General features: G+C 39.5%; 1 protein-coding gene across 3 annotated transcripts in view; it reads right to left on the bottom strand.

Moving 5' to 3' along the window:
- The window catches only part of CDH13 (cadherin 13), a 449115-nt gene that overhangs the window by 232374 nt on the left and 203763 nt on the right, over positions 1-12978 (bottom strand). For 2 of the 3 annotated variants that reach the window (XM_017820998.1, XM_017820997.1), the window contains exon 5: positions 3998-4150. In XM_017820998.1, the coding sequence (XP_017676487.1) occupies positions 3998-4150 (153 nt within the window). Of the gene's footprint in view, positions 1-3843; positions 3865-3997; positions 4151-12978 lie in introns of those variants that run through there. The other variant, XM_017821000.1, reaches the window with a different exon arrangement.

Raw genomic sequence — 12978 nt, forward strand, 5'->3', positions numbered from 1 at the left:
CACATATTTACACTTGGCAAGCAGTTATGAAAAAGCCAATCAACAATGGCAACACCCTTTAAAATCTTGAGATTGGAACCTCCCAGTGGCACTTTGCCACTGATGCTTAAGAGGTTACAGAACTGGGTTTGTCCTGTACTCAAGGAATGCCTAACCCAAAATCTCATGCTCCTCAGTAAAAACTCAATGAAATATTGTTCCCAATTCTTCTGTACCTACCAAACTTTGAGTAAAGAACACGTAGTTTAACTCAGCAACTTTGTCATCTTGGTCATGGTAATCCATCTATGCAACTCTTCCTGCTTTTACCTGCAGGAAATCATTCTGCCTACAAATACATTATCCAGGCAAATGTGAGGGTTTGAAAACGAGCTCAGGGGTTTTAATTAACAGATTACCCCACAATCACTGGTTTTCAGACCTCTACTTTCACTGGCCCTCTATTTGACCCTTTGTTTCCCAATTCACTGGTGTTTTATCAACACTGAACACAAGTAGCCTTCCAGCTTCACTGGAATCCTTTAGCCCTGTTATCACGGCTCTTTATACAAGCACTTGATTTATTTTGCTCAAAGACAGAACTGAAAAGTCACTAATATTTCTTCCCTGCTGGAATCAGGAAGGACTGTGGGGCTGAAGTGAACTCTGAATTGTACAGATTATTGGCAGCTTTTGGGTGGTGTGTGCCTCCTTGATTTGGACTAGAAAATCCATCTTAAGTCTCCCCACCAAGTTCCTTCATCTACTTTTACACATCGGTACTTTTCAATAGGAAATAAATAAATTATTCGCCATTGTCTGAAAATTCTGAGTAGTCTTATTTATTCAAATTTTGAGAGAAAACCAAATATGCTTGAGAGCACATTTGTACAGCTGAACACCTTTTGCTCCCACTAAATAGGGGCTCTAGGCTACCTCTTATCTCCCCAACCCAGGAGCAATTCAATAACGTGCCCACAGTCTGCTTAAGCCCCTTCTTCAGAGCATCATTTGGTGGTTTTGTCAACAGGCTGTAGCAAGCCCCAAAGCAAAACCATTCAATGTAAATCCCCTGGTGTACTCTGACCCAGAGAATTCCTATCAGGATGCTCTTTATCAAAACTCTTTAGTAAGAAAAATGAGTTACTACACACTTCCCTAAAACAGGCTGGCACAACATCATCCCTGCATCCTCCTGCTCTTCTTCAGAGACAGCTCTCACTTAAAACTGAGGCTGACTGACATTCTCTGACCTTTAAGAAGACAAACCACAAAATTACAGGGAAGAACACACCAGTAGCATCTCCCCTTTTCATCTGGTAAACAGGATTGCATTAGCATAGTTCCATACACACGAGAGCAAAGATTACTAATCGTTACATCTCACCCTGGTGGCATTTGGAGCTTTGCTGTCTCACCCAGGCACAGGTTCATTTTCTCAGCAGAAACCATCACATTTTCAAATTTACAGGTGATTAAGTTAGAGCTGCTTTGGCAACTTATCCCCCCAACATTAATATTTTGGTGAAATCTCACTTACTTGTCCATTTTTGATCAGTTTAACTGAATTCCTAAAAAATAAACTTATAAATCAATTGCATAAATAATCTATTTCAAGGTGGCATCATTAACACAAGCTGCCTTATATTCCTCTTGCCAGCTTGAATTTCCCCTGCTGAAAAACAAATTTTAAACTCCTCTGAAGACACAGCTGTCGTGCAAAGGGGCAGCACCAAAGACATGGCAGGCCCTGACCCTCAGACAGAATTTTGCATTCTATTTCAAAAGATTTTCCAGCTTTTACTAGAAATAAAACAGTTGCAGAAAGAAGGGAGTAACTCAGACAATCATCTGTGTGGAATCCAGCACTCCTCTAATTTAATAGTTTTTCTCCAGTAATGAATACCCAAAAAACTCCTACAAGTTTTTCAACATTCCTTCAGGAGAAAGAGGGCAGCAAAAAAACAGAATTTCAAGCATTCAAAGGAAAAAAACCCAAATTTTTATAATCAATTAAATATTCTTAGATAATGTAAAACATTTTGAGGTGGTAAAATCTGCAAAGTTTTCTGAAATACTGTGATCACCAAACCTCTATTTCATGCCTTATTAACATTTTTAAATTCTCACCCCTGGAGTACATATGCATTAAGCATAGGGAGTAAATCAGTGCTCAGGCACAGCATCCCTCTGTGTAGCTGAAGGATTCAAACGGATTTCATCCTTTTATAGTATTTATAAAATACTTTTTATATTATATATTATTTTAAATTATAATCATCACTGATTATACACTCGATAGTATGATGACTTGTAAAGAACTTGCATTTTTTCACAGTGATCTATTCTTTCCTTGTTTGCCCTTTGCTTTGATATTTCTCTCAGAGCATCAACACTGGGCAGGGAGAAGCTCAAACAAAACCAGAAAACACTTTCTGAGAGAAAGTTAAGGACTTTTCAGGTTATTCATCTTCCAGAGTACCAAGAAAATCAGGGAGAAAATCCTGCTGTCTCCCTGACACCACAACACATCTTTATCGGAAAACAATGGGCTGGATTCAAAGACAGAGTCATCAAGCTGAAGGTTCTCCTGCAGAACTTTTCAACTCCGTTTTGCTCCGCGGGGGGCTGTGAGCCTGCTGAGCAGAGGCTGGGGAACAACTTAGGAATAGGCTGCACATCCACATTGCTCTGGATAATCTGCTACAACACACTATTTGTGTATCACTCACGTGGCTTCTAAAAGGGTCCTCCAGGGAAAAGGTTTTGTCTTAATTCAGGTGTATCTTTTGCCAGATCAGATAGCAGGGCCATTTGTGTTTGGATGCGTTGAGTTGAAAAGTCTGCTCTGGTTTTCCAGCACAAAAATATTCAAGGTTTCTACCAAACATACTAAGGTGGGAAGCTACTGATAAAATAAGAAACAGCTGGCAAATGAAGACAAGGCACAGTGTTAAAAAGAGAAACTGCAGTGTTTTCCCTGCAAGAAGGGCGTCAGCATCTCCCATAAACCCCGTGTGAGCGGTTAACATACATTTCACTGCAGACCCACAGAAGAAGTGGATGTTTAAGTGTTGAAAACCAACATATGGTAAATTTTAGCAGTGCTGTTTGAGGAAGGATGACTAGTCATCTGACTGGCAAAGTCTCCCAGAGGAGGAGGGACAGCACTGAGAGCACAAGTATTGATCAGAGCTCGGCAGAACACAGCAGAGGTCAGGGACAGCAGGCAGGGCTGTCCCCAGAGCCAGTGCCCCACCAGGTGCTTCCTGCTGCCAGAGGCATTGGAGATCAGTCCCCCAGGCTGTGACACAATTCCATGTGGAATTCTGCTGCTCCTCTGTATCCAGGTGGCCAGACACAGTTTATCTGACTGCACATTTCCAGAGCAAGAGAGAACATGAATTGGCAGACCCTCTGTTCACAGTATGCGTTTCAGGACATTTTGGAGCAGTAATTTTGCAGATCTCAGAGCTCATTTGTTAGAGATTCAATGGAAGAAACACAGCATTTATTGACAAGGAAAGGAATCTTCATTGGTGATGTACATCTGACAGAAAGGTATCTGCTAACGTTTTCATACTATCAGAATCTCCTTTATCTCTCTTAAAGATATCCATTACTAAAAGTGGTGGAGTTCCATAGTACATTCCATTGACTGTTTGACAATAATGAAGTATAACCCTGTAGTACCACAGTGGCAACTTTCCCAAAAGATGTCCTTTTGTCCAAACAAAATTTCATATTCACCAATCAAATGCACACACAACGTTCAGACAGCATTTCTGCTAAAGATAAACGGCAGAAGTTCCATTCAGAAAGCAGAGGAGGCTTTCAGCCTCATGTAAAAATAAACACATTTACCACTTCCAAAAGGACAAATGCTTCTTCTGGAAATTTTCTAGGGCAGTAGCTGCAATTCAGTCCTCAATTTAACTGCACATCTTTCAAGAGCAAACACACAAAAAATACACACCATCAACACGGAGGCAGAGATGTTATTGCTGTGAGCACTCACCTCATAATTGGCAATGGCTTCTCTGTCGAGGGTTCGGGTCACAGACACATCCCCAGTGATCTCATTGATTCTAAAAATCCCTTTGGGGTCTTGATCCACTCCCTTCCCAGAGAGTCGAAACTTTGCTCCCTCTGTCCCTTCACTTCTGATGACCTGTGTGGCAGAAAAGAGGTGACAGGCCGTAATATAACATCTTTGAAAGTCACGCTAAAACCACTGCAGTAATTTCAGTCTTTTACCTAATGCTGAGGTGTATTCCCTGCCAATAAAATGGAACTATAAAACAGGATTTCAATCATGCAGAAAACACTGTGCAGTTTTGTGCTAAATCCTGGAAAAGCTACTCATGTCCTTAACCAGTTCCTATGTTATATTGAGTGTCTTCTATTTAACCACTTAAAGTTTCTACTGTTCCATCACTACTGTGGTCACTTTGTGTCTAGAATTTAATGTTTTATTTAATGGGGTTTTTTTAGTTAAATTGATAAAACCAGCACAAACTTACAAAAAAAAAAAAAGAAAAGAAAAAGAAAAGAAAGGAGATATATTGTACTGATTGTCATGGAACACACTTATTTCACAGTAACCTTTACCATATAAGAGAGCCATCACACAAGATTTTCCAATTAGTCCATCCTTTTTATTAGCCATTGTGAAGTCACTACAAAACAGACTATTTTCAGGTCATTTTTTTCCCCCTTTATTCCTTTTTCCACTTTTCCTTTCCCAGGATTTTAAAATAAGGGAAAAAAACTCTACATGCAAATATCTGAGTATCCTGCCCAGAACTCTGCTTAGTCACACTGCTGGAATTAGAACACTTCCCAAATTTGTACATACAGATATACACACAACTCCTTGTTACCATCACCTTATTTCCCATAAGAAAAAAATCCCTAAAAATCCGATTTCAAGTCAGTCTCACATTAGTGACAGCAGCATTTACAAACTTCCACAGCCACACGATGTTGGTTATAAGCTACATGCTTTGCAAGTTTGTCTTTGTACATCAGAATCTGAAGGATTAGCAATTAATCTTGCCCTTCAAGGCTGACTATTTTGCCAACTCGTTCCTTCCCGCTGCTGTTTCATGTCCTTTTGTTTTCCAGCAATTTCACGTCACTAATATTTCTGCAGAAACGTTAAATCAAAAATTTCTATGCTGGTCTGAATCACAGCTCAGGAAAAGGAAGGGGAAAAGTCGCCTTAGAAGTCTGGACCTGCTCCAATTTGGAGATAATAAATATGCAGGTTGTTTAATAATGTCCCTGAGGAAATAAATGTTTGCTGCCCTATTGCTGTGGGTTCAGCAACACTGGTTTGCAGATTACTGGGCAGTGAGATTTTTTACTTAACTCCATAATAATTATTCCTTTATTTTAATTGAGAAAAAAATTGCCACAAGTTACGAAATAGGAAATCAGCATTTTCAGAGATAAAGTTTCCATTCGCAAACCCTTTGGGGATGGGAGAAATTTCAAAGTAAAAACCTGTTTCACCTTTTTTTTTTTTTAATTCCTCCTTCCAACACTCAGAAACGCCAGTGGAAGAAATTTTTGAGTGTGGGATGCCAAACCAACACTGCAGGTGACAAAAGGGCAGAGTCACTTTGCAATTTCTGGTTTCGTGATGAGATTGAAACCTAATGTCTCCTACTGAAAAGTCACCTGCTGGTCAGCCTGGTATTTTTTACATAGAGCCTGAAAACATCTGGTTTTCTCAACACAAAGCTGTGCTCAAGATTTTGCAGTGCCATGATCATTACTCACTTTTTTAGGAAAAAGATGAATTGATGTCTGAGACTTATTCCAAGCCAAGTGCACCTTCCCAGGAACAGTGGTTTGAAAGCCCTGAAATCAGCCCCAGGCCAGCACAAAAATCTAACTCAGAGATGTTTCCACTACAGTCATTTCCACCAGAGCCATCAAATATTACCTGTTTATGACAAATTTAAGATGCAGTATAGGCACAATGCCCCGGTTCTAAGAAGCCACAGAGATAAAGCAGAACAAATGTTGAGCACTGCAAGGAAATTTATCAAAAATCTGCCAGACAGAAAGGCAGAAGTAGAATAAGAAAGAATAAGAATAAGAAAGAATAGGAAAGAATAAGAATGGGCCCTGAAAACCTGACTGGAAGGAAAATTTCTTCTCAACTTCAAATCTAGCAAAGATCTTAACCTTGAATTTGATTGCATGACATCCCAACGTGGTGCCTGAAAGATTTGTACTCCTTGGAGCTCTGACACATCCCATAGCTCACCCCCACTCGAGCAGCATCTAATGTACAGGAACAACAGAGTTCCCAGCCAGCAGAGTTGCTCTGGATGTGCCCACTCAGCTTTTTTAAAGCTTCGGGGATCTGTCACATTCAGGGTGCAACTCTGTGCAGACCTTTCTCTTTTATCTGCGTTATATATATGTCTGTGCATCCAGTTTTTGCACAGCACCTTGTGCTCGATGTTTTATCACAGCCCAGGAGCTGCTCCGTGTGCCACGGCATGGCTGTCATCTCACAGAAAGGAATTTTCAGATTCTTAAGACCGCTTAATTAGCCACAAGAGGGAGCTGCAAATTCCCAGGAATACAAGGGAGAACATTAACATCTCCTAATTAAGATGCTTATATAATGGCTGCGTAGTTCAAAGAAAGTGCATTTCCCAGTTCGCACTAAGCTCAGTACAATGAAAAGTTTAATAAAAATCAGGCTTAATTTGCCATATGGTTTGGTGCTTCAACAAGAGCAAAGAAGAAAACAGGAGGATTGCCTGACATCTCCTCTGGCAAGACTGATATTCTGAACACTGGCATAAACACATGAAAATGTCCTCGTTCACAATGCCTTCGCAGAACAATGCTCTCCCCATTTCCTGGCTGAGATAAAACAAGGCCAGATTATTACTGCTGGAATGTTTACTTCGGGGTTTCATTTTTTACATTTCTGAAATGCACAAATGAAATCCCACAGTTACAGCTACCTGAAGGCCTGACAAGAAACAGTTATTTCCATCATTTTTTTTTTTTCACAGCTTCAGGAACTTCAGCGCAGGCTCTAAAATTGGAAATGTCTGCGCCAAACAACAGTGTTGCATAGAAAGGCTCTTCATTCTTAGGGATGATCATTAAGGCAGCACAAGACCCTGTCCCCCACCCACAGAGAATATGGGGAAGGCAGTCATACCCTCTTTAGGTTCCCACTTTCTACCTGTTTCATTTTCCCTTGTTTTGATCTCACAATTCAGAACAGTCTTGACTTTGCATGGGCAGAAGGCACAGACAGAATTGATGCCAACTGAGCATCCCACAATAATACAGATTATTGAAGGCTATTTCCTCACCCAGGACCCAGGGGACAGTCCCAGATGTAGACTTAGATGCCACTCCCTTCCCCACATTTTTCCCATCTCGAGGTTATCTCAGAGAATAAATGTACTGGGAAGTGAAGTGATCCACACCAGCCTTGTCAGGGCCACAGATATAACACCGTGACAGAGCAGCATTTTTATTTTCAAAAAAGGCAGAGACTCTATGATTCTGCTCAGCTAAAAGACACTTTCAAGAAAACAGAGCATTACGTAGCTGACAGGATCTGCTTTTTGCTGAACCATGGCCAAAACATATTTCCCAAGTGCTATTTTTCAGCTGACATTATGTATCCCTTGCAGCTAAACTCATTTCTGCAATGTGATCCCCCTGTTGTTACGGGTTTATCACAAAAGTAAATCAGTGTTCTCAAGAGAGGAAGAGAAATGGAAGTACAAAAAACCCACAGTGCCCCCAGAGAGAAACTTCACAGTTCTGCAACCCCAGCAAATCTGTCCTAAGCAGCACCATCCTTCTTTACCAGTCTCATTCTTTAAAATGTGTTTGCCTCAACCACTGCCATGATTTCTTAGTTCTCGACACCAGGTGAATTTGAGATGCATCATATTAGTTCCACTTTTTAATTAGAAAACAAATCCCACCCTCAGACAGGAATATTTGGTTCACACTCCAGTTCTTTTCATTCCAGTGTTAGAGTGTCTCACTGGTGGTTTTTTTATTTTAATTATTATTTTATGTAGGGTTGTTTGGTTTTGGTGTTTCCCACTTCCCCATGTGTCGTAGGAGGCAAATTTATTCATGGAATATTTAAAGACGAACTGGTTTTTTTCCCTTTAATCACTGTGTTCCACAAGAGCAAAACAATGGTTTAGGCCCATTGTTTAGATACTGTATAAATATTTAAACAGACACTTCCTGTCCTGCCATACTGAAAATCACTCTTTACAGTCAGAGGCTCCATCTGCTCCACACTGACTCAAATACTCTTTCAACCAAAACAAATGCAAAATACTCCCGTCGTTATTCAAAAGCATTAACCAACAGAACCTGCTTGGGTGCTGCAAGCTGAACATGCCAGACCTGGGGCTAGAAAGGAATTCATATGATCTGCTGAATTTATTAATTTATCAAGAAAAATGATTACTTCTATCTCCATTAATTAAACCTGACCTTTGCTTTCTCTCTGATTAGGATTTTCTCCAGGTTCACTCCATATACAGGTGATAGCCAAGAAAATCCTGGTTATTTATTCTCATCGTGGTAGCAGAAATTATAAAGCTTCTCTGAGCAAGTCTGTCCTTTGTTCATGATAATTAGGGATAAAGCCAACACTCTGTATATGACAGGATACCTTTCAGGTAACACTTTTTCATGTTCACAAACATAAACAGCCTGGCTCTCAGCTACGTTATATTATCAACCAAAACACATCTGGACAAGTGCCCATTCAGGATGTCATCTCAAACAACAGCTGAGCTGATGGAGACAAGGATGAACAATATTTCCACAGTTCAAGTAAACAGCAGAAGAAAACTTCAGCAATTAAATGTGTTCGTGCAATACAACAACTCAGGCAATGTCAGAGTCTTAAATTTCAAAATATTTCCAGATCAGTTTTCAGTCTCCAGCCTATGGATGAGGCAAGATTTTCAGAGCTGTGAACATCTCCACGTGCTTCCACTGCAAAGCTGAAATCAGCCAGTCACCCACTCAAATCCTAATATTTGTGCACTCCAGAAACCTTGGACACAGAATGGAAAATGAAATTCAACCAGCAATCTGAATATACAACAGTGGCCCAACCTCCCAGGGTAACAGAACACAAAATTAAGGTGCAGAGTTTGGTTCCTGGGGGAACCAAAGCTGGGGAAAATTATATTTATTAGAGCAGAGATTGCTTCTTTGCCATCAACTCCAAGTATTTTGCTTGATGCTGTTGCCAGTCCCAATAAGAATGCACAAATACAGGTCTCTTGGAGAAAGAAAAACACATATAGACAGCAGATTTAACTCAGTAAAGAAAGCCATAATTTGGTGATTTACAATTTTCAAGGTCTATTTTCTATTTCAGATCCCCAAGACTTAATTTTAACTGGCTGAAACACATGACTGGAAAATGGCTGAATGTTGCATTTTAAGACACTAATTGGGCTGAATTATTGCATGATGTTTTCAATCAATGAGATTACTTAAGACTTGAAACACAATGTCATTAATCCCTTAACTAAGTTTACATCCTGTTTTTGCTTCTGTGGATTATTTGTTATTAATTCTTATACACTCATACATTTTAAAACATATTACATATGTTAAAACATATTACAAGATTAACAAGTACTTTTTACCTACATTCTTTTGTACTGGTTCTCTTAAGACTCTTATGAATTACAAAAAAACCCCAGGAACACGTGTCTTATTGCAGCTTTTTTAATATCTGTATAGAATATCTGAAGTATTGAGTGCTGGGTGTACCAACACCTTGAAGGTGGAAACTTTCCTACCAACAGACAGAGATGTGAAACGGGAACTAACCAAATCAGGCAATTGAAATTCAACGAATTACAAGAATGAAAAATCATACAACAATATTCTCAAGAGGGCTCTTTTTAGCATCTTAACTATGAGCTTTGTCATGCAAAACATTTCAGGAAGTGTCAAATTTAGGAAGTACATTGGGAGAACTAAAACACACAGCTTTAGCATATTTTTGCTGCACGTTTCCAAGACTGACTGGGGGCTGCAAAAGGTACAAATGTTCCTCTCCTGAAGCAATGGAGACAAAACTGCAGGAATTCTTGTCAGGTACCACACTCAGAACTTTACAAACACAAAGGAAATAGAACTTGCACTGCTTGAAAAGCAGGGGCTTTATTGAAGTATTTTTGTTGGACTTGGGCTCTACATCCCATAAAAGGTACTACACCAACTATGATTTCATTACACCAGTGCAAATATAACATTTTACCAACTAAAACCAACTTTAAGGCTGGAATTCGCCGAGGTTAATAAATTCCATATTTCAACAACGTATCTTAATGTACGAAAATGACACAACACATTAAAACCCGGTGAAGTTGTTCCACCATTTTTGAGGTCTTTTTAGGATAATCAACACAAATGGGATATTTGATATTCAACCAGAAAACTATCTACTCAACATAATGGCTTTTCATCCTAATTATGCATAAATGTTTACAAAATTCAGCTCAACTTTGCAGTAGGATGTGCAGGTGTTCAAGGGAAACAAACTGAATTTGTGCACCCTGTGCACTGGTGGGGCCCTTCGACCCGAGGTTCATTATTGCAGCTGAACACAGATGCAACAGTTCCCCCCGAAGAACCAGTTGCAGGGGTTTAAATGTGAGGATTTAACCCATATAAATAGCTAACAGTGAGCATCTGCTCCTAGATGGGAGCAGAGGAATTCCATGAACACATCGAGATGTGCATTATCTTTCGTTGCAGGTAATTTCTCAGCTCCCTTGTACTCTTGATTTGTAAAGAGCAAGGAGGTTCATTACTAATAATTTTCATTTCCCTTGTTCTTAATTGTCTATTCCAAATATATTTCTCCAAACTCAGGATTCTGGACACAACAACATCTTCCTACTGACAGTACAGAGTTTACAGTTTTTTGTGATCTCAAAGGAAGAGGACCTCGAAGTGTTACTTGTCACAGAAGGTCTTGTCAGTTCACTGCCTGATTTGGTTTTTTAGGAGCCATTTAATCACCATATTTTAATTACCACTTAAGCTACTAACTAGCAAACCCTATTAATTGAAGGAATTCAAGGACCACTGTCTTCTGAGTGACAGCCAGATGGAGTAGCTCAAAAGCTGTGCTTAGTTAGGAAAAATCTGACTGTGATTGACAATATTAAATGAAGAAGAACTCAAAAGATCCCCTTAAAAAACAAACAGACAAATGGATTGTCTGGATTGGTCTGTAATTGCAGAATTTAGGACATGGGACAGAATACACAATGTGCTCTTACCACTCATGGAGCTGAAAGCACAGGGAGTGGGAGAAAAGAGAACAGACCCAACTTTCAGTACCTTCCCCGGGTATTTCACTGTACTGTTTATTCTGAATAAGATCAAAATCTTCATTCATTACTCAAGACCACTCTTGCAGCACCCAAGCAAGCACAGGGCACTCAGCTCCAGCTCTGGCAGCAGCAGGGGAGTATTTCAGCTGAGCCAACCCTCTGAGAAGGGCTGCACAACTCTGCCCTGGGTCTGCCAAGAAATACCAAAAACCTGGCTGCTCCCCTCTCCCTGCAGCCACATTTACTGCCCGTGGGATTTGGCTACAAAAGTTATCTTTAGATCCTCCATGCAAGCAGCAAAGAAAGAAATCAAGGTCTGGATTAAGTGGGAACCTCCAGCTGGGCAGAGTAATTGGAATTGCAGAATAAGACACTGAAGTCGCAGAGCCAACCTGAGGAGGTGAATAGGAGTAGTAAAGTGAGAGAAATGGAGCTGATGAGAATGATTCACCTAAAACCCCTCTTGAAAATTAAGGCTCAGTTTAATTTGAAGAAATTTTTTGGAAGACTGTGCCTAATTTTATTTTGGCTTTAACTAGCAACCTGCCGAGTCTTGACTTTGGAAAATATTTTGCAATTAAAATTAACACAGAGGAATAAGCACTCTATCAAAAGTATTTAATTTTTCAATTGAAGATATTAAAAAAGAAATATCACGATGAAGGGTATTTTTTGCTAAATTTGGTTCCATCACATGAAGTCTGTCTAATACTTCTGGACACTTTAAGAACCTGCTTAGCACCCAATTCCCATTTGTAGCAAGCAACCCACAGATCTAATTATAGATTTTCCTCAGTCACTAGTTCCCTAGGAAACAAATCCATGGCTCATGTCTTGTGCATGGAAGGTCATAGGAGGGAGATAAATATTTTTCTGTGTATAGAAACTTATCTAGAGGTCACAGGTCTGCATCTCAGCAGATGTTGGTGCTTCTGTCAAGGACAGATGGCAACAACATCTGACATTTATCTGGGACATTTAAAACTTTAAACATTTTAATCTGATGAAGCACTTAATACTTCTATGAGTAACAGTGTTCTATGATACTTCATGTTATAAATAAAGGATTTTAACTTTGGTTCTCTAAACTCATTTGAGGTTTTAACAATGAGTCCACCTCACTTTTCATCTAAGATGATTAACTATCAGATGTCAGTTCAAAACAGCTGTAAGTAGCTACAACTTATTAAAAATGATAGGCAGAAATGTAACAAAGTCATGAATGGTAAATATAATTTGTGTTTTCTCATATTGGCCCCTTAATTAACAATATGATCACAAACCAGCTCAACAATGTTACCTACACGCCTGTAACTGCAGTAGCCTTAGGGGAAAAAAAAGAATAATTAATGTTACTCTACTTATTATTTAGTTCTAATTCACTGCTGTAAAAATAGACAAAATAGACTTCATTGGAAACTCAGATATATGTGAATACAGAACTTGAACAGGGGTGAATTAGAATGAACTCAAGGGTGGCAGAGGGAAGCTTTGTCAGATTTTTCCTCCTCATTTGTAACACAAAACCACTGTTCAGCTCTATCCTGACCCACCTACAATGATGGCTTTAAAGGTATAAAATTAGGGGACAATCCTGCCCACACTAAGG

This window comes from Lepidothrix coronata, unplaced genomic scaffold, assembly GCF_001604755.1.
Source record: "Lepidothrix coronata isolate B3197 unplaced genomic scaffold, Lepidothrix_coronata-1.0 Scaffold87, whole genome shotgun sequence".
Taxonomy (NCBI): domain Eukaryota; kingdom Metazoa; phylum Chordata; class Aves; order Passeriformes; family Pipridae; genus Lepidothrix; species Lepidothrix coronata.